Below are 21,958 nucleotides of genomic sequence, written 5' to 3'. Positions count from 1 at the left end.
ATTGAAGAAAGCAGCACAATCATTGCATGGTACTACCTTTGGTGGTTGCAGTTTAAGAATTAGGTCAGTTTGCTCTTAATGGCCTTAATGTGGGTTTTGAAGTATTTGTCTTTAGAGCAGCATGGAATAACTTGTATTTTACTGAAATGTTTTAGGGCAGTAGTTTTCAAACTGCGCTCTGTGGGTCATCAGGGTTTCCACAGAGACTGGGGGGAGAGGTGGATGAGGCCAGGATGCGGTATTCCACCATTGCTGGGCAGAGTTGCCTGGCTTTGCATCAGCTCATGGGATTGGGGTTCTGTAGCAGAAGTGATATGGAAGGGTTTGGCCACTTTAGGAAGTTTGAAAACCACTGTTAGGGTGTGGACATACAATATTTTGACCTGTTTAAATGCAGTTCAAGTTGAGGATGCATATGAGCCTGGTAAACCAGTTTAAACCTGCTTAGAATGGTTCAAAAGTGCACCAGGAAGAGTGGGTATTATTTTGACCTGGTTCAGGTCCTGTGGCTGCCCCCTGCTAACCATGAATGCTTCTGGAACATGGAACTGGTCTGGGGGCAAGGTAAGTGCAGGACCATAGAAGACTGGAGTAACAATGATGTTTATTTGTGGATTACAATGGACAGTTTCTTTTCCCAAGGGATATAGGAAAGCTTTGTGGCATAAGGTAGTTTGAGCCAAGATTACATTTTGCATCATCTGAAATGAAGTTTAATGTGCTTTTCGTCTCCTCAGGAGTTGTAGAAGGTGATTTAGCCGCTATCGAAGCATACAAGTCGTCAGGAGGAGATATCGCACGCCAGCTTACTGCAGATGAAGTACGCTTGCTTAATCGCCCTTCTGCTTTTGATGTGGGCTACACGCTTGTACATCTGGCTATACGCTTTCAGAGGCAAGATATGCTAGCAATTTTGCTTACTGAGGTGAGTTACTTTTGACCCTTATTTAGATTAAATAGAGGCTTTTTATGTAATCCTGCCATGATAGAGTTTAAAACCACTGGAGTTTAGTTTAATTTCTTTGCAGATGAAAACTGACAAATGTTATTGGGCCAATTCATGCATTATTGCTTTCTTCTGTTTGTTTTAGCAACAGTCCTTTTTGTGCAGGAAAATCTAACCAATTTTTCTGTATTCTTCCCATGTAAGCAGTTTTTCCTTTTAACCTTATTGGCAATGAAAGTAAGCTATTATGCTGTTTCCCGTGCTGTAGGGTGAGGAAGAGGAAATACCCCTAAGGCAAAACATTTTAGAAAGATAAACTGCTTTGGCTTTGTTGCTTAAATCTACCTAGCAGTGAAATGTGATTTGCTTTCCTTTCCTGCAGTTTGTATTTTTGTTTTGTTTTGCTTCTGGTTGAAAGACCTCTGTTTCCACCTTGTTTTCCCCGTTTCCTCCAATTTTCTCTAGTCTTTCTCCTTCATGAGATCAAACTCTACTACTTATTGCACACTTCTGTCTTTCTCTTGCCCTTGCAATTTGTTATTTCCTGTAAACCTCACTCGCTGGGTCCTTATTTTTGGTAATGTCTTCCCATCCAGGAAAATGCCCTTTGCATTCATTTTGTCCATTCCTTCTATTCCACTTGGCCATTTGCCTGACTTGCAGGCAGCATTTCTATCATGGTTATTCTTTCTGCTTTCTTTTCTGAAACTGTTGGCTTCCCAAAATCCTTGAGGTACACTTCCTCCTCCCCTGCAGTATTTGTTCCTTGCACTCTTATTGCAGTGGGAATGGGGGTAGCTTTCCCAAAGAAGCTAGTGTGTGCGAAGGAAGATGAGATGCACATAAACATTTATCTGCAATGTGAGGGATGGGAGGGGGGCATCAGGAACACAGTAGCAAAAGAGATGTTATAATTTTCCATGTATGGAATCTTATCACTGAGACTGGGTTGAGTTAGGAGCCACAGCTGGGTCTGGAGCTACTACCACTGCTGCCAGGCTAGGCAGGAGGATAGAGCTGGCATGTACTCTGTGTTGTAGGCCAGAGCCCCGGCTGAGGGCAAGTCAGCTGTGGCCCTGACCCTGAACCCAGGTTGGGGCCTAAGCCAGAGCTGTAGCACCTGTCTGCCTCCACACCTTGTGTTCAAATACAGGATGGGGGGCTGTTTTTTTCCTCCGTTTCCCTCCCATGTTGAATGGAGGGGAAAAAACTGTCTTGGATTCCAGCAAGTACCAGCTTTGGTGATGCATTCTGTGATTTTTTTTTTTTTGATTTGTCAGCTTTGTGAAACTGAGAAAAGTTTGCTTAGGGGCCAGCTATTTAGCTTTTATCAATGTAGTAACTAGTTAAAATGTTTGCCTTCCAAATACTGTATTAGAGATCAAACTGCGTCAGCTACTTCATCATTGAATGACTGGTTTGTCAAAAATGATGAGAATCTTTCCGAATGTTGTGTGAAACTTGTAAGTAGTGTTATTTTCCCATTCCTTGGGTAATTTAATGTGTGGGAGGTTAAAAAAAAAAAAAAAAAAAGTGGGACGCTTCCTTGAACAAATCTAGTCCACTCAGGGTATAGAATTTTGTCACAGAAATGAAAAACGCATTATACTTGAATCCTTTGGTTTTTAACCAGTGCCTTTCCATAACCTAAGGGCTTTCTCTTTTGTTGCCAGGTAGTCTGCCAGTTCCTAGTTTGGATCAAAATATTATGGCCCTCCATTTTGTTATTTTCTGTTACCTGTTTCTTTCTTAATAATGTAGTCAGCCATCTGTTCAGTCTCCGATGTTGTCACATTCAGGGTTGAGTTACTGTGGCTGTTGGTCTAGGGCCTGTTAACGTCACAATGATTAAATGGTATTTACATTTGTTTGCTTGCATCTTGTCTGAAGGAACTGTTTCCTGTGAGTTGCATTCAGTTCAACTTCCTTCATTATAATTGGGGCTACTATATCCCTCTCTTTAGTCCTTCCTCAAAAATATTTATGAAAAGTTATAAACGGATCTCAGTATTTATATTCAGCTGAGAATAGCATCGAGTGAAATAAGCCTGTTGTGTTACAGGTATCGCAGCATGCGGCAAAGTGCATTCCAGCAATGGTGTGTCCAGAGCTGACAGAACAAATCCGGCGTGAAATTGCTGCATCTCTTCATCAGCGGAAGGGAGATTTTGCTTGCTATTTTCTCACTGACCTAGTAACGTTTACGCTGCCTGCAGGTAATCATGAAATGATGTTCTGTTTGTAAATATTCCTTTTGCATCTTCATTAGATTAAGGATTGTTAACAGCTTGTTCCCAACTTTTGTTAGGTTTTGGTACCTGGTAATTCTTAATGCTTACTTAGTGCTGCTTAATCTCCAGAGCTGTTTACAAGTTTCAGTCCATGCATTACCTCAGTGAAGCAGAAAGCTATACAGGTTTCCCTCGATTTTATGCGGGTTCTTTATATGTGAATTTGCTCTTATGTGATCATCATATTCAGACCCATAACTTGTTATATGTGAGGTAAATTCACTGTTGCGCGGTCAGCATAGATGCCCCCTCACTCAAGCAAGTAAGTCTGTGGTGGGAGGGGAAAGGGCCGTGGCCCCATTCACACCAGCCCCAGCTGCAGCGGCCCTGGGAGTGGCTAGCGCCAGCTGCCCGCAGCTGCTGGGCTGTGCCATGCTCCTCCTGTCCCCGTCCTGTCCCCCCCCCCCGCCTGGGCTCACCCTGGTTCCTGGGCTGGGCTGTGTTGTGGTGCAGAGAGCTGGTGTCGGTTGCTCCTGGGGCCACTCCAGTACAGGCTAGAGTGAGTGCGGACAAGTAGAGCCCCAGGCAGCACAGGGTGTGGTGCTTGCCCCAGCCCCGGCTGCAGCAGCCCTGGGAGTGGCCAACACCAGCTGTCAGCACCGGGGTACAGCACGGCCTGGGAGCAAGGTGTATGGGGACAGGCAGAGCACGGTGCGGCCCATGGCTGCAAGCCGCTGGTGCCAGCCACTCCCAGGGCTGCTGCCGCCCAGGCTGGGGTGAGTGCTGCTCTGTTCCCTCTGCTTTTTGCTGCATTGTGCAACCCTGGGAGTGGCACCCCTTCCCCTGCCCCTTCCCTAGTCCCAGCCTCACTCACCGTGGGAACGTATTCTTATTTGTTACATTGTAAAGTGGGTTTGCTTTATGCAAAGTGGATTTTATGCGCTGTTCTCCCGGAGTGCATGTATCTCATAAATTGAGGGGAACCTATACTCAGTTTAAAGATGAGGGGAATTCAAACAGAAATGTACATCAGAGAGATCCTGTACTTAATGCTGAGTGGCATTTATGTATTTCTGGCTTATTATGTTCAGATGACTAGATTTAACTTTGGAAAAAGTGAGGTTTTTTAATTAGTCTTCACTTAAAAAAAAAAAAAAAAAAAAAGCAGCTTTTGTTAGTAAATAAAACAATTGGTTTTAGTATCAAAACTATTCATGTACCTGCTTCCTTAGCTGTAACTGTAACAGTTTTTATGCATCTTCAACATATTGTGAGGTAAAGAATAAGCACATCAGATGTCTGGCATTGAGTATTGATGATAGTCTGTAGAAATTAGTCTTTTTAATCTTCAGAAATTCTCTTGATTACAGATTTGACCACAGAAATTTTAGCCTTGTTGAATTGCGAGCGTCATTGAATTGGAAGTTTTTGTAACTTGTGTAGTATGGCTTTCCCAGTTATGGGTCAACCATCCAGCAGTGTTCTGTGTGTCACATTTTATTGTATAGCGTTAGCCAGCATAAGTAAGTTGAATTTGAGCTTTCCAGGCCTTTTTGTCTTCCCATAAGCAAAAATGTGTATTTTTGGAGCTGTGGCAACAGAATGTCCTCAAAATACAAAACAGGAGCTTGCATTGCTTACTGGAAATAAGCACGGTACTGTTATCAAAGTGTAAATCTCTTAAGATGCACCTGGTGTGTAAAATGAAATAGTTGTTTGCCAGTTTTAATAATGTAATTAACTGTCAGGGACTGTAGCTTCCAAAAGAGCGAGAAGAACCTGAACTTTGCATTTGCTGAAAGAATAGTCCGCAGACCCCTGGGCATCTGAGGGGTCCCCGAAAGATGCCCATGATCACTCAAAAGTATGTGAATACCCACACTTGCAATTCGAAGGGGTCTGTACCTCTATTTGAAAATTTTGAGGGGTCTGCATATGGGGAAAAAAAAAAAGGTTGAAAACCCGCTGCTGTAGGTGATGGCTTCATGAAATGGAACCTGTAACTGTAAATGAAAGATCATCTCTATATATTTCAGCTCATCGTGCTCAAAGCCAACTTCTGCTAAATATCTTTTTTTAAATGGTCAGTTCTGGGCATATGAATCAAGCTAGCATGTTTTAAAGGTGATCAAAGAGTTCATATTTGCATACAAATGCCACCTCACTAAATAACTCAGCAGATCAAGGCAGAAATCTTTCTGAAAAACCTGATAAAATCCAGTTGAGGAGCCAGTTCATAAACACTGTAGTTAGGGGCTTGCTCTCTGTACCTCAACTGAAAGAGGGTCCATACAGACCAGTAGATACACAGATAAATCATATCATTAACAGCTTTAGAAACATTAAAACCAGGAAAACTTGTTAGATCAGGTGATGCTACCCACAACTAGTAACTGATCCCTCTGGTATTTCAGTGCAGGTGGTAGATTCATCACCAACATGCATAACAAGCTACAGGTCATCTCGTAGAAATCTATATAGTTAGTTAGTGCTGTGCGCTTTCCATCCAGCTCTGAACATCTTCAGCTTACTGTGACATAAGTGATGGGAGAAGGCCTCTGCTATAATAAGAAACTTGCACGTCTTCATTATGCTAGAAAACCTAGCTGTGGGATCTCATGCTATTTTTGGAGCCAGTGCAGCAAGTTAAGTTGTGGTGTGGTCTTTTTTGCCAAGTTTAATCATGCCCAGGACATCCAGGATGGTCCACTGTGCACTTGCTGTGCAAGTTGGTGCATGTGTTTTTGGCTAGCTACGCTGTGTGTGGATTTCCTGCGGATATTCTTGAGCTGAACACTGCTAAATTGGAATCCACTGATTCAAGGGTATTTTAGCTCTCTTTTTGTTTTGAAACCTGGCCTGGCTTGTTTTGCCTAAGTAACCATGAGTACATAGATATGAAAACAGTTAATTTTTATCTGTAACTTTCATTTCTTATTTTTAATGGAAGTGTGTTTTTATATGATCCAAACTGCAAATTAGTGTTTATTCTCAATGGGAAATAGAAGAATGTGCCTCAAAGAAGTGGGTGGGTGAGTGGGTGACCTTAAGCTAAGCTACAGGCCTGCCTATAAGGCTATGAAGGGGAGTTGGCATAATTTTCCCCGTCCTCATTTTTATCACCTCTAACTACTGGGTGTGGAAAGACTTTATTCTTACTCCTGTTTATTTCTTATTTTCTTTTCTGGTTCTTCGCTTCACAGATTCCTCTGGAGAAGGTCACTGTTGACTATTAGGGACACTTCTTGAGTCTTTGTGCATTCAAGTACATGACAGGCCGTGTGAACTACCCTTAACTTAGCCTGTAACTTGATCTTTTGACTGTGTGTGACCAAATGAAAATAACAAAGCCTTAGTACAGAACCTAAGAAGAGCTGGAGAGAGAGAGAGATAAGAATCTGTTAGTCCATAAACGCACACACTCCATAGAGCAACATTCCATTTTTAGATGTTAGTATAAAGACTTTTATGTTTGCTTTTCCTTTCCAGATATTGAAGACTTGCCACCAACAGTCCAAGAGAAATTATTTGATGAAGTACTTGACAGGGATGTTCAGAAAGGTAAATGCTTAGAGAATAACTTGTTACCACTAAACCTCAAACACAAACTTTTTTTTGCCAATGAGAGAGTAATTAGCATTAAGTATAAATATGAATTTTGTCTAAAGAAGAATTTCATGCTGGATAGTTTGGTATTTGCAGATGATTATTGACTTAATATTGCTCCAAGAAGGCAGGGTATAGATGTATACAGACAGAAAAAAACTTTTGTGAGCCTGAGCTGTATGCAGCCTTTATACAGATAGCAGGGGACAGAAAAAGAACAGGCTAAAATGTGTTAAACTTGTTTTATAGTAGCCTAAACAATTCTAAGGCTCCCTTCAGTTACAAGCCATTTTGCAGTTTTATTTAAAATAGTATTAAACAATCTTTCTGTTCTGGTCACTGCCTTGGAACAAAGTAGTTTTCAATATCTGTTTTTTCTGTAATTTTTATCCTAGCAACCTTAGTTTATTAGTAAAGCCTTGTTTTTTGCAACATTTGCATTGTACTTGGGTAGTAATTTGAGATTTTTATGGTATCTTCTGATACAAAGTTTACTTGTTATGATGATTTGCATACTGAAAAGATTTCTGTTGCAGATAAGACTTAAATGGGGTTTTTGTCATTGTAGAGCTAGAGGAAGAATCTCCTATTATAAACTGGTCACTGGAACTGGGTACACGCTTGGATAGTAGACTATATGCACTTTGGAATCGGACTGCAGGAGACTGCCTCCTTGATTCAGTACTACAAGCTACGTGGGGCATTTATGACAAGGATTCGGTGCTACGGAAAGCCCTACATGACAGTTTACATGACTGTTCACATTGGTAAGTTGGTTGTGTGAGACTCAAAAGATCTTTTGACGGTGCATTGATTTTCATAATGTAGTGTCAATCATGGGTATATCTTTAGATGATACTTGCTTTTGTATCACAGCACAGTTGATGTTCCTAGTTTCTTTCACAGTGAAATGTGTACGTTTTTTAAGTCAGTTACAGTAGTACGTAGCAAATTCCATACTATTTAAATTCTGTGCCATGTCTCTGGTATAAAATACAATATTGTGTAGAATGCTAAATTTTTGAAAACTTTCAGACCTTGGATTCTATAGTTTTGCAATGCAAATAATTCACATATCGGATACGAGGCTTGCATACTTGCCATCTATGACTGTCCCACTGTCATCAGTGGCAGGGTTGCAGATGATGAAAGGTATGACCTTTTTTATGTAGCAGCAAAACTTCTAGTAACTTTCTTCCCCTACCTTACTGTCATACTTGGAATCAGTCACTAAATCTTCCAGAACAGTAGTAGTAGTGGTGGTGGTGGTAGTGGTAGTAAAACAGCAATAACAAAACTGTTACTGTTGATGTTAGCTATGCTGTCACTAGTTTTTTGGGTGGTTAACACAATGGTGGGATTAAGAGGATGGGAAAACTTACACCTCTGACTCATTGTTTCAGTCAGTCTTCGTACTCGCAGACATCACAGCCTTGGTTATGTTTAGGGACCTACTTGACTTGAGGTGAAACAAGGCCATTTTTGTGGTTTTGTCCCAGGACAAAGAGCCCATTTTGCTGGTGTTTTGTGGTGGCCCTGACCCTTGGTGCTAATTGGCGGACAGGCCCCAGCCCTCAGCAGTGATTGGCAGAGAGGCCCTGGGGGAGAGGAGGGTGGAGGGTCAGAGGGTCCCCCTTTGTGCTGCCCTACCAGCTGGTGCCTTCCCTTCCTGGTGGGCTGGGAGGCCATCTGGGAGGGGAAGACTTAAACTTACTTTAATTTGGGGTTTCTTGTGGATTTTGCAGGCAATCCTGGATTTCATGGTTTCTGCAAAATCCTTGAAATTGAAGTTTAGGTAGGTCTCTAATATGTTTGGTTTATATTTGGAAAGTGGTCTTGGCACTATGCAGACCTTTTTTATTTGGCGGGGGGAAGCTTAGCCACTTTACAATCTGATTGTCATAATGACTGCATGAATATTTATTAAAAGAACATAAGATCAAGCACAGTTAGGAAATTCTAGATTTAAGGTTATCTGCAGCCAAATTAAGGCCCCACTTTATATGCATTATGATTTGGTTTCTCTGAGCGCATCTACATGAGATGCCTAAATTTGCATTGGCATAGTTTACTGCGAATTAAGCATGTGCATCTACACACACGTTTACTTCTCAGTAAACCTCCCTAATACTGAGTAAATTTGCTATCTGCAAATGCAAGTAACAGATTTACTTGGCATTAGTAATGGTGCAGTAGTGCTCATGTAGATGCCTGACTGGGAGCAAAATCTGCTTCTAGTCAGCAATCTACCAGGTGGCAGGAGTTGGCATGGAGCTCAGGCTGGGAGATACTTATCTCTCAGCAGCGGCCCAACGGTTGCAGAGCCAGTGCTGGGAGCTCCCTGCTGGTGCAGGCTGGGAAGCTTATTCCCCACTCAGGTCTGAGTGTGTGGAGCTGGACGGGGAATAAGCTCCCCAGCCTGTCTGCTCCCCAGTCCCTGCCTTGCCCTGGCAGTAGGTAGCTTCCAGCCCCCACTCCCTGATTGCAAAGCGGGGTCTGGGAACAAGCTCCCCAACTCCTGCTCTGTGATCACAATTAGGATGGCAGAGCAGGGGCTGGGACCTCCCTGTATGGGGACTGTTCCTGACTAGCCTGGAGCGGGACAGTTCCCAGCCAGTCCCAGGCTGTATGGGTAAGCATGTACAGCCTGGAGGTGGCTAGGAACTGTCCTGTTTCGGGTAGTCCCCAGCCAGCTCTGGGCTGCACATGCAGACTACCCTGTGCAGCTGGGGGGCTGGCTGGGAACTATCCCAGTCATGGCCAGGTCCCAGCCCTGTGCCCTGATTTTGAGTGATTTGACACATAGGGCTTGGAAAGAGCTGTAGGGGTGCCCAGGGAGCCCCCAGCCCTCCTGATTGGGGAGTCAGCGCCAGGAGCTTCCTGTGGGGACATTGTCCCTGCCCCAGCAGCAGGCAGGCCTGTCTCCTGGTCACCTGCCTGGTAGCAGGCAGTTGTCTCTCTTGGTCTGGGTTGGCACCCAGGAACAGCCTGGTTGGCCTTGGCTGACACCCATGAACAGCCTGGAGCTCCCCCAAGTGGCAGCAAGGGCCCACTGCAGGGCTGCAGGGACTGCATGTGTAGATGCCTACACCAAAACCCCTTCTATGTAGTAGTTTACTGCATGGTAAATCTAGGCTGGAATAAATGCATGTGTAAATGTGCCTTCTGATTTACATAACTCAGTGCTATTTTTCTGCAAGATCAGTCTCTATCCAAGTATAGAATAGTGTTTGCTTAACAAACAGCTATTGATTTTTTTATTTATTTTTTTTATTTTATTTTTTTCCCCTTCTTCTTGTATAGCATATAGACCTATGCCTTATTGCATACTATTTCAACCCCTACTCTGAAGAATGAACTTGTGACTTTCTGGGTGGGCTACAGTACAGTTCAGAGAGGACCCAGCTGGTGTCTCTCACCAGCTTATTGTCAAGATGCCAAGGTGGATTTTACAGATGGAAAATTGAATCGCAGAGCAATTAAGGTCAAAGTTCCCACACTTAGAGGCGGGGTGGCTAGGACCTAACTTTTCTTCGTAGTACATGCTATTAATATAGCATGTCATGTGGTCAAAACAGATCCAGTATCTACAGTTGCAGCTGTGACTGCTTGGCAGTTCTGCAGATTAGACTCTTGGGTCTCACTCAGATTGGGCTCCCTGAAAACAACAAATACACAGTTAGCAGCTGCTTATGGAAAGACTGATTTTAGTGAGTTGCCCAATGTTGTGGAAAAGCTCTCTGGCAGAGACAGGGATAGAACCTAATTTTGCAAGGCAGTATCCAGTTGCCTTACCCATGCAGCCATTTTTTCTTTTCCTGTAATCCCCTTCATCAACAAATGAGTCAGAGGTCCAGCAGAAAAAAAACGCAGCTCTGATATACTCCAAGGATGAATTAGGACTGTGCAAAATCACTCATATGCACTGGAACAGAGGGTTTTTGCAGAAACAAATAACATATGATTATGCATAATTAAACTTAGGATGTGTGCACATCTGGGGTGTTGTTAAAGTTGCATAGGCACTGAGAAGCAGGGTTTACTCTACAAAGTTCTTCTGGTGAAGGTGTGCCAGCCAAGAGTGTTTAAAACACGCACAGAAACTGAGCAGCTGTAGCTGACATAGCTGTGCTGGTAAAACTGGCACAGATGTTGACATGCCCAATAGAGCACTTCCATCATCTTAAAGTATGTTGTCTAGGGAGGTGGTATACTTGTGATGCCACAGAATAAATTTCCTGCCATCTGCTGTGTTTTTATTAGGGGTCTGGCTGACACTTGTCAGCCTAGCTACAAATGGCCAGAGTTCTGTGTTGTAGTTTGAGACCTTATTGTGGTGTTTCCTGACATTTGAGTGGCTGACCTTGTGACTTGAGCATTCTTTGGATGTACAGTTTTTGCGTGTGTAATTCTCTTATTTGCTTTTTATAAAGCAATGGGGCATCATATTGACACCCCCATAGGTCATCAGCCACGTTTGACCCTCACAGACCTCTGTCATTAGAGCTGAAGAGTAGTTGACAGCAGCTGCGGATTGTTGTCATTTTTTGTGGATGGGTAGGAGAGGGGATGAGATGCTGATCAAATAGACATGATGCTGTAGCAGACAGCACTAGATCAGCAAGCATGACAAATTATGAGGTTCTGTTTCAGGCTGGGAGCAACGCCTGATTTTATGAGTACAGACTGTTTAGACTGTTTCTCTACTAAGTATTTGGCCTCTCTGTTTCTTACTCCTCTTCTCCAAGTTTTCTTTAGCAGTTATATTCAAGTGCATGAGTCCTTTGCCAGTCTGTCTCCCCCCGTCTCACCTGTGTGCCATGTTCCCAACTGACTTGTGTCTCTCCCTGCCTGTCTTATCTATACTCTTCCACTTCATTCCTTGACTCGTGTCTTTTTGCCTCTCTTGCCTCTTCCAGTTTTTTACTAAATCCCTCTCCCTCTCCCAGTTTCAGTCCCTCTTCTCTTCTCCTCCCAGCCTGAGGGCTACCTTTTTGTGTAGCCCTGCTTCTCTCTGCCAATCAGCAGTGCGGGGCAGGGCTGCGTGAAGGGCAGTCCTATCTGCCAATCAACAGCTGGGGTTGAGGGGGTTCACTGCGAAAAGACTGAAAATGTCACTGGTCACTACAAGCAGTCTGCAGGGTTTTTTTTAACTTGCCCTCCACACGATTCAGGTAGATCCCTAGCTATAACAAAGGGGACCAGAACTGGATTGCAGGCTGTTTGTGTGATGCATGTACTCATATGAAGTGGATGAGGTCTTCCTGCTTTGTTTTGAGGGAAAATCCTTAGATGGAAGCAACAACAAACTCCTTGTGCCTGAAGAAGGTGTTTGTACCCGCAACCTTGAAAAGAACAATTTTTTCCAACTATTTAGTTTTCACATTTACCCAAAGAACCTTGTCTTCCTCTGTCCTTAGACCAACATGGCTACAACCAACAACCCTAGTGGAGGAGAGGCCTTCTATTTTGCAGACTTTTAGTATTGAATTGTAAAAGAAAATGCTGTATGTGAGGGCTGAGACTTGCGCTCTCCCTTTCCCCAAAGAACAGTGTCACTGACAAATGTGTTGAGGCCAGACACTGTAAAATACTTAACATGGGCTCTGTGCATGTTTAAATGTCATGCTCCATAATGTTTGGATTATGGCCTGGGTATGTGCCTTTTTTTCTTTTTTACTACTACATTCCACAAGCTAAGAGGGATACAGCAGGAGGCAAAGGTGTTTAGTTTTCTGTGTATGTAAATCATCTTGCAGTGTTCTCACAGCGGTTGTTTTTATGTAATGTAATACAGTTTTAATCTGTATGCAGTAAGGATTTTGCTGAAGGAGAAACTACATATATTTGGCTTTTAATAATGATATTTGATACTTTCCACCAGATTCATTAAGATTCAAATATTTTTTGAGTAAAAAATAACTGAAGAACACTAAGCAAAAGATCATGGTAGGTATCAATATACAGAGTTAGTGAGGCTTGATATGGCTAGCACGGTCTAAGTCTTACTTTCATTTTAGTTAATGACCAAGATGGGGAAACAAAGTAAATCAGTTGGTGGTTTTTTTTGTTTTGTTTTTTTTAATAATTCACTGCATAGCAAGTTGGAAGAGTTAGGGAAGCTTTTGTTATACAGTATAACCTCATGAATCTAGAATTCTTGAAAATCCGGCACTTTTTAAGCATGCACTACATCAGGGAATAGTGGTAGCTGGTCCCAGAGCAGCGGAAGGGGAAGCTTTCACGTGGTGGCTGCTGCTACCATCCACCCCGCTTCGCGTCCAGCCACTGCTCCAGGAAATCTGGAATTTTCACATTTCTGGCAGGTGCTTGGTCCCGAGCATGCTGGATTTATGAGGTTATATTGTGTAAGAACCTACAGATCAGAAATGCTGATGGAGAATAACTTGGCATAGAAAATTTTGAAACTAATGAACTACGGGAATAGGATTGGAATTTGGCAAGCTGTGGCTTCAAAGGTTTGGGCATCATACTATACCTGAGTCCCAGTATTACGACACAATACAATATAGTGTGCTGGGCTGCACACTTAAAGGCACGCTTAGGGGAGGTAGGCCTTATTCCCTTTCTGTTCAGTTGTGTAACAATTATTAATATTTTATTTGTGAATATTTCATTACAAAAATAATAATGACAAACTGAAGGGGGCCAGAAAAACGGAAATGATTCTGGGCTGAAAAGGGTGTCTTAAGTTTCACTTAAATGAAAAGTGAAATTTAGGAGTGAAAGTAAATATTTTAATATTTAAATCCTATGGACTCCAGGAAAGGGCAGGAGCCATACAACATAATTAATGGGTACACAGCCAGAAGAAATAAAAGAAAAGCTTCTGTTGCATGTCATCTGTAATGCTAGGTAAGATGTGGAAGTTGCTATAAGGAAATGCTGAAAGCTGTATGGTTTGGGGCTTATTTTATACTACACAAAATATTAATTAATGTACAATAGGGAGATGAATTGGGCTTTCTACTTGGTCACTTTAGTTTTTTTGAGACCTGATAGTTGAAAAGGACCGTACGGTAAAATGGAAGATAATTTTTAAGACTGTTCAAGGGACATGAAACTGGACATGAATTACTAAATGGATAGCATCTCTGCAGTCTGCCCAGAGGAATCTGTCCAGCAGGGCTCAGCCTGGCCCCCCTGGCCAAATATACCCTCATTAGAGGCTAATAAAATAAGATGAATATTTGCCTTGTAGAAAATGTCTTGCCTCAAGCTGACAGAATCAGTTGATCATACCAGTTCTGTCAGAAACATTTAGCCAATTACAGGAAGAAATATACCAGATCTGGACTCGGATCCCTCTGAAAGATCTGATTAAGGATGGAAGGGTTTTATCAAGAGTCTTCATATTTAGTTGGTATCTAACTTTCATTAAATTCTAGCTCCTTGACTTCCATCATATAGATTCTCCCTGGAAACGTACACATTTTATTGCTGTTTGGTATTTATTTCCAATCTCAAATTCTCACCGATGTGTTGACTTTCTGGAATGAGTGTATAGTCAAAGGTCTAATGGCAGTAGATCGTGAAGAGAGGCCTAAATACTGTGACGTTGATTTCAGCCCATTTTATTTAATATTTTATCTAATGGGGTAGTTCCCTGTGGTGTCCTTTTCCAGGCATTAATAATGTGGGGATTATTAGAGGCAGTGCAAAAGATTTCAAATTTTGGAGAAGTTCTCCCTGACGCTCTTAAATGCTGTTGGTCAAAAAACAACCTCACAGGGCCCCTAATTGTTTGGTATACTTGAGATTTTAACGAGAGTGGGGACTTAGCATGTCCTCAAGGCTCTGTAGTAACTGTTCCTTTGCCTCCAGTTACTGCACAGTAAATTAGAGAGAGACTGGAGCCATTCAGCCCTGCTTCATTCTGGGATCAACTGCTCGAGGCCTGCTTTGACTCGGAATAAGGTTGGGACAGTTGCTGCAGAGCATGCAAAACATGAATATGAACCTCTCCTCCCTCCTCTTAATGTTGGATTCACAGTTACTGCTGTATGTACCACATTAAATTATTGGTTATAAGCAGCGTGGCTACTGTAAAAACTTGAGGACTGCTGCAGTACGGACAGTTTTTAATATAAGGTTGTGATAGTGTTGCTAGGCTGCCCTGCATGCACAGACAATTGGCCAGGGAGGCTCTTTCCAGTATGTAGCTGTTGAGTTGGTCTTTGCAGTTGGGCTCCAGGGGCTCAGGTGAAAGGGGAGCTCTGCAGTCAGTTAGGAGGGAGAGATGGCTGGGTCCTGGTACCTGCTTATCTCAGATGGCTGGGCCTTTCTGGTCTTCTGTCACAAAACATTGCAGATCCCCGATGAAAACTTATCTACAGACTTATTTAAAATAGCCATTAACCTTTTCAGGAGGTGTTCCTTAAAGATGAAAGTGTTTTGCCTGGGTAGGGGTGTTCTTTATAAAAAGGAAGGAACAAAAACCCTAAACTACTTTTAAATGAGGCGAGTTAAGATGGGTGGTGATTGACTAGTGGGGAGAAGTGTTTGCCACCTATCGTGGCCTGTTTAGGATGCAACCAAAGTCCCGTCTCAAAACAGCAGAACCCAGTATGAGATTCTTGCAAAAGCAGCTTTGATAAAGGACAATGTAGTGTTACATCTGGCATGATTCTGCAAGGTCAAACACTTCCTTATTTCAGTTCTTGTGGAAAATACTGGATTTGTGGGTATGTTAATCAGTGTTACGAAGGATGATTTGAAACCGTCTGCATAGACCCCTCAAGTCAACAATTGGACAAGTAGATGCAGTCTGACTTCCCTTGTCCCTAAGATGAGGACAGACAGTTTTGTCACTGTACTGCATTGCACTGCCCTTTCAGCGGTGGATATTGAGAGCAAGTTGCTGAAAGACAAATCCTTAGCTGACCCCATTCAGTCAGAATTGCAACAGACTCAAGGTTGAGGAGCTTACATAGGACACCACACGTAGTCAGTGGCGATAGGGGATTGGAAATAAAATATAAACATCCTGGAAAGAAGAGCAGTGAGTAGTTCTGTAACCTGTGAAGCAACATCAGTCAACATGAAGGGAATTCTGTGATTCTAATGGGCAGTGAAAGCAAAACCAAACTCATTTAGAGGAAGGAAACAAAAATCTGAAGCTTTAATAAGAAACAGTATGTGCTTCACCAGTAGAAAAATCTGAATTGCCCATATTAGCTACTTCTGGCCAAAGTCAATTCAGTATTTGAGTAGACTTTGTCAGATCTGCCTGGAAAGAACAAGTCAACAATTAATGACAGAGTCCAACAACTTTTTTCAAGGTTCAGGCTGCAACAACTTGGCTGGTGCTGGCTGGGTGGCTTTGGCAGTATGGGGAGGGAGGGGCTAAGTTTTCCATGCAGCTAAGAGCTCTGCCTGTGGTGCCATTTCTTCTCCCAGTCTCCTGCTCCCAGGCTGCAGAGTGAATGTAGATCCCAGCTGAGGGGAGCTGCATGGGCTGGGGAGCTGGAACCTGCTGCTCCCACTCCCACACCCCAACCCATCCCTGATGCAGCTCTGCTCCTGCAGGAAGTTGCATTCACACTGCGGCATGGGGTGTGCATGTGCATGGAGAACCAGCAGTAGTGCAGCTCCTTTCCAGCTGGAAAGCTGCACCCATGCTGTGTAGCTTTGGGAGATGGGTCGAGAAGTATCATTGGCCTGAGCACAGCCTCCAGCTCCCTGGCCCTGGTGCACCTCCTTGCGGCTCAGTCCCAGCACTGTCCCAGGCTCAGCAGGCCAGATGCTTTCAGGCTCATGGAGCCCCTGGAAGTTGCTGACTCTTGGTATATGGGCATAGGGAAATAACTTTGTTCTTCTGGTAGACGTTGTAATGTTTCTGTCTCGAGGAACAAAAATATTCCAGGCTGTTTCCAGTAGTAATTGGATTTCTTGCCACAGTGTATAGATCGACTTTTAAATACAGTGTAACCTCAGGAATCTGGCATGCTTGGGACTGAGCACCTGCTAGAAATTTGAAAACTCTGGAGTTTTGAAACCGGAGCGGCCCCTGGTCCTGGATTAGGGGTAGGTGGTTGCAGCAGCCAGTCCCAGAGCAGCAGCTGCACGTGGAACAGCAGCACAGGGTGGTAGATGGCAGCGGCAGCGCCGTGTGCAAGCTTTCCCTTCTGGTGCTCCGGGACTGGTTGCCACTACTCCCCAATCTAGTGCAGTTTTAAAAAGTGCCAAATGCTTGATATCTGGATTTATGAGGTTATACTGTAGTTGGTTTTTAACGTCAATTTTAGCCATGTTTTAAATCAGCAAGACAGAAACCTTAACTTTAAATCCACTTGAATCTTGTTTTGCATTTGTACATATTAAAATTATTTTGGTTTTAAAAAATTAACTAATTATGGATTTATGCTAAAATTTTGCTGCTTTTTTTAATCAGCCAAGATAACTGTTTAAGCCATGCACAATTATTTAATCAAAAAGACAGCTTAACATGTATTTATTCAGATTTTTTATTTTAATGTGCTTGTTAGAAAATGGTGAAAGGTGCATTTCTTACTTGGGTTTGTGTGTTTCTTTTTTTTTTTTTATTTCTGATTCATACCTATTGACCTTCTGGATTAAAATTGGAAAATCAATTAATGCAAAAAATTATTTTTAAAATTTGTTTTTATTGGCAAGTAAAACTTAGTTTAACTTTGATAGATATGTTAAAAACATTTATTAGAGTATGATTTATATTTGAAACTGATTTTATTAAGCAGAAGACACTTCTCTATTAAAGTTAATATTATAATTGCAAAATTAAACAGATTACTGTTGGTCAGTGTTTACTTCAAGATTTAGGACCTAATAGATCTGTTCCTTGCACACATTTTTCTCCCTGTGGAGAGAAGAAAGAAATGTTCCTGCTTTCCCTCTGTGTTGTATTTTTTCCTACCCTCACGCCATCCCCCAGTCTGTCTTCAACTTAAATTGAGGGTAGTAATTTGATCATTTTTGTGCCTGTAGAAGAGACCAGTGCTCTATGATGATTTAGCCCTCTGAATTCTGGGTCCTGGAAGTTCCTCCTTTTCTGTTTTTACATTCTTTAAAACTTCAAGAGGACACACAGAGCTTAGTTTCACTTAAATTCATTTACATGATGTTAATAGTTTAGGTGCTGTTGTAATTTGTCCATACGTTGAAACACTGTGTTATGATTGCCTCATAATTCTTTCAACATCACCCAGAATAAGTTCTGGCAGTGAAAGTGAACTTAGTAGCCACTGAACTAAAAACATGTTTCTTAAATTACTAGCATCCTAAATCAATTCACCCAAAAGAAAAAAAGCACCTCGATTTGTTGAACAAAAATAATTATTTCTTAAATAGAACATTCTTATTTGCATGAAAACAGAATGACTTGTTTGTTCCCTGTGGAGCAGAATTACAAATTGCTACAAAATGCATTGAATTGGCCACTGGAAATGGAGCATTCATAGGGACCTACTCAAATCATAATTTTGCACGTTTTATGGAACCATCATTTGAGGAGGTTTCTATGAAATCACTTAACCCCCCCCAAATAAACAAACAAACAAACCCCAAACCCTTACTGCAAATAAAATTCTGGCTCCCCACTTGAGGAGCCCCCTCCTCCTTGTGCTGCTGATTGGCCGAGAGGGCTGCCCATCTTGCGACCCTGCTCCCTCTGCCAGTCAGTGGGTAGGGATGGGACTGCATGAGTGGCAGCACTCTTGGCTAATCAGTGGTGAGGGGTGGGGCTGCTCTGCCAATCAGCAGCATGTGGGAGGGAGGGGAGGGCTTGTCACACACAATCATGAAAATGGCAGTGGCTACTGTGATTGGTCTGTGAAATACCTGCCTGCCTCCGCAGTTTCAGTAGGTTTCTAATTATTGGTTGCAGTATGTTTGCTCATTTTGGCATTAGATCCCTAGTGGTTTCTTAGTCTGTGATTATCAATCTTGTACCAAGTAATTTGCTGGCTGACTTTTTTTTTTTTCACTCCATTCATAAAATAGTGCTGAATAACTACTTCTCTTTATGGAAGGTCTTCTATCATAGACTGTGGTTAAATTAATTCTTTGTATCAGTTTTTACTGCAGAAAACATTGGGAGAACTCCCACACCAGATCAGTCCTTCCTTATAGGTAGGTCTGTAGAGCTGGATCGCATTGAAGTGACAACAAAAGAAGTTTTAAAACGGATCAATAAAGTAAATACTAATAAGTTGCTAGGGCCACGTGGCATTCATGGAACTCAAAAGTGAAATGGCAGAATTGTTGGCAATAGCCTGTCACCTTTCATTAGAAACTACCTCTGTGCCAGAGGACTGGTAGGGTTACCAGTGTAATGCCTATTTTCAAAAAGGGTTCTAGAGTTATCCCAGGAACTACAGTTGATTTCACTTCCATCCCTAGCAAGTTGGTGGACTCTATAATAAAGACTAAAATTGTCAGTCACATGGACAAATATGATCTGGTATAGAAGTCTGCATGGGGCTTTTTAAGGGAAATCCTGCCTCATTTATCTGGTAGAGTTCTTTGAGGGTGTTAACAACATTGACCAGGGGCATCCAGTTGACACAACACATTTGGGGTTTTGAAAAAGCTTTTGAATAAGATTCCTCATTTAAAAAAAAAAACATGCCATGAGATTGGATGGGAGGTTCTTTCACGGGTCAAGAGCTGGTTAAAAGGGAGGAAGTAAAGGGTCAGGCTTAATGGTTGCTTTTCAGGATGGAGAGAGGTCAAAACAGGTGTTCTGCAGTGATCTTTGCTGTGGCCAGTTTTGCTTCAGCATTTTCATCAATAGTTTGGAAATGGGGTTGCGCAGTGAAATCCAAATTTGTAGGTGATACCAAATTATTTAGGGTAGTCAAATCTCAAGCTGATGTAGAGGAGCTGCAGAAAGATCGTACCAAGCAAAGTAACTGGGCAAAAAAATAGCAGATGAACTTCAATATCAACAAATGCAAGGTAATTCACATACAGAAAAATAATCTCAAATATGTACACAATACTGGGTTCTGAACTAGCTGTTATGACTCAGGAAATAGACCTTGTAGTCATTATAGATGGTTCTCTAAAACTGCCAGCTGAATCTGTAATGGTGACCAAAAAAGCCAATAAAAATGTTGGGCATCATTAAGAAGGAGATGGAAAAAATATGGAGAGTGTTTTGCCACTGTATAAATCTATGGTGTGCCCATATCTTGAATATTGTATGCAGTTTTTGTCTCTTTCACAGAAATCTAGTAACATTAGAAAAGGTATAGAAAAGGGCAAAGAAAATGATTACTGGAATGGGTGGTTGCCATACCAGGAGAGTCTTCAGTTTGGAAAGGAGAATCTGGCTGAGGAAAGCTATGATAAAAATCTATGAAATCATGAAGGGTGTGGACAAAGTGAATGCAAACTGTTATGCAGAAATCTAGAACTCTTGATTCCAAAATGATACCTTTCATTAGACCAACTGAGAGATTTTTGCAATCTTTTCCTGCAAGCTTTCGGGCTCATGCATCCATCATCAGGCTCAGGGAAGGTTCAAAATTGGTAAACAAAGAGTTCTAGATTTTTGCATTTCTTTTTGTCTGAGACCAACACAGCTACCACATACATCCTGGGGAACTGTTATGCACTAAGTCCCAGAATACCAGAACTGAAATTAGTAGGAGACAGGTGTAAAATTGACAAGCGAAAGGACTTTTTTTACACAGGGTATAGTTACTTGTGGAACTTGTGACCAGAGGAGGTTGTAGAGATAGATAGTATAGCTGTGTTCAGAAAGGGACTAGACATTCATGGACGATAGATCCATTTTTAGCTATTAAACAGAACAGTTGGAGAGGTACCTTCTGGCATCTCTGAACCAACTCACGGGTACCAGGGAGGGCAATGAACAGGGGATAGATCACTTTAGAGGAAGAACCAGGTATATCTAAAGAATCCACTGTTGGAGATGGGATGATAGGCTAGGTGGACCATGGGTATCACCCAGTATGCACTTTATATTCTTATCTGTTGGGTACATCCTAATAGCTCATCTCTGTTAGTGGAAGGAAATGAGGACAGCTTACTCTGAATTGGTCGTCTCATTATGTTATGCACTCACCAATCCAAAAGATGAAGTATCTTGCCTTTTCTTACAGGCGTAACATAGCAATCTTGTTTAATTGTCTAACTACATACAATACAGTGCTGTAACGTTCTCATTACAAGATGTTCTCGGAACTATTTTACAGGTAAGGAGCAAGTGATCAAACTTCTTGAGTTTTAGACGTTAACTTTTCTGATGCACGATATGTTTCTACACTTCATTCTAATGGAAACTGCCAGCATGAAAGAGCTAAGATGCAGAGTTGCACAAGATTTTTTTCTCTTTAAAATATTTTTGTAAGATGGAAACAAATATGCTTCAGTAAACTCTGCCTCTTGAGCTGGGGAATGAATATGGTTATTCAACATTTCTATGACTCAGTAGTTTGAATTGAGAGCAAGTATTTTAGCATCTCTTCTATGTATGCTGTTGTAGGTTCTACACCCGTTGGAAAGAGTGGGAGTCATGGTACTCTCAGAGCTTTGGTTTACATTTCTCTCTGCGAGAGGAACAGTGGCAGGAAGATTGGGCATTCATACTTTCTCTTGCTAGTCAGGTAAGACTGTCTCTTTAGAATCTTGCTTTGAAAAAAGAAAGGAATTCCACCAGTTGGTGGTGTGTTTACTCCCAATATAGTTTTTTATCAGCTCTTTTTTAAACTAGCAATCTGAAAGGATAAATGCCTCCCACCATTGAGTTGTAAATTGTATTTGAAAATCAAATTTAAAAGTTCCAGTCTAACCAGTGGTATAAACAGTTCTGTTGAAATACTTGTTTTTGTTGCTGGCAGGCTTAAGCTTGTAGAAAATTGTGCAGTGAATGACAATTTCTGGCTTGTTCTGTTTAATACCTTACCTCCTTCCCCAGGTGCCTTCTAAAACTCAGGCATTTAAAAACAAAAATCATGAGAGAACTGAAGTGAAATTTTACAACTGAAAATCATCTCTTAGAATGGAATACTTATGCAGCTGGAGCTATAGTTGCTGCTGTTGTATTGAAATGCAGTTTGTATTTACAGTCACTTGTATTTTTAGGTTCCTCAAAGTGAACTATTCTATGAAACACTTTTGATTTTGGAATCCGGATGCTGTTCACTAT

At 41.9% G+C, this 21,958-nt stretch overlaps 1 protein-coding gene across 1 annotated transcript in view; it reads left to right on the top strand.

Moving 5' to 3' along the window:
* Window positions 1–21,958, top strand: part of ZRANB1 (zinc finger RANBP2-type containing 1) — a 79,204-nt gene that overhangs the window by 41,849 nt on the left and 15,397 nt on the right. Inside the window, exons 4-8 of the mRNA XM_090057536.1 lie at window positions 738–925; window positions 3,009–3,162; window positions 6,667–6,738; window positions 7,352–7,550; window positions 21,296–21,416. Coding sequence (XP_089913662.1) covers window positions 738–925; window positions 3,009–3,162; window positions 6,667–6,738; window positions 7,352–7,550; window positions 21,296–21,416 — 734 coding nt within the window. The remainder of the gene's footprint in view (window positions 1–737; window positions 926–3,008; window positions 3,163–6,666; window positions 6,739–7,351; window positions 7,551–21,295; window positions 21,417–21,958) is intronic.

The sequence above is a fragment of the Crocodylus siamensis genome, chromosome 7 (genome assembly GCF_052110815.1).
Source record: "Crocodylus siamensis isolate JL-2025a chromosome 7, ASM5211081v1, whole genome shotgun sequence".
NCBI classification, from domain to species: Eukaryota; Metazoa; Chordata; order Crocodylia; family Crocodylidae; genus Crocodylus; species Crocodylus siamensis.
The sequence above is the reverse complement of the archived record's forward strand: the minus strand, read 5'-3'. Positions and strand labels throughout refer to the sequence as shown.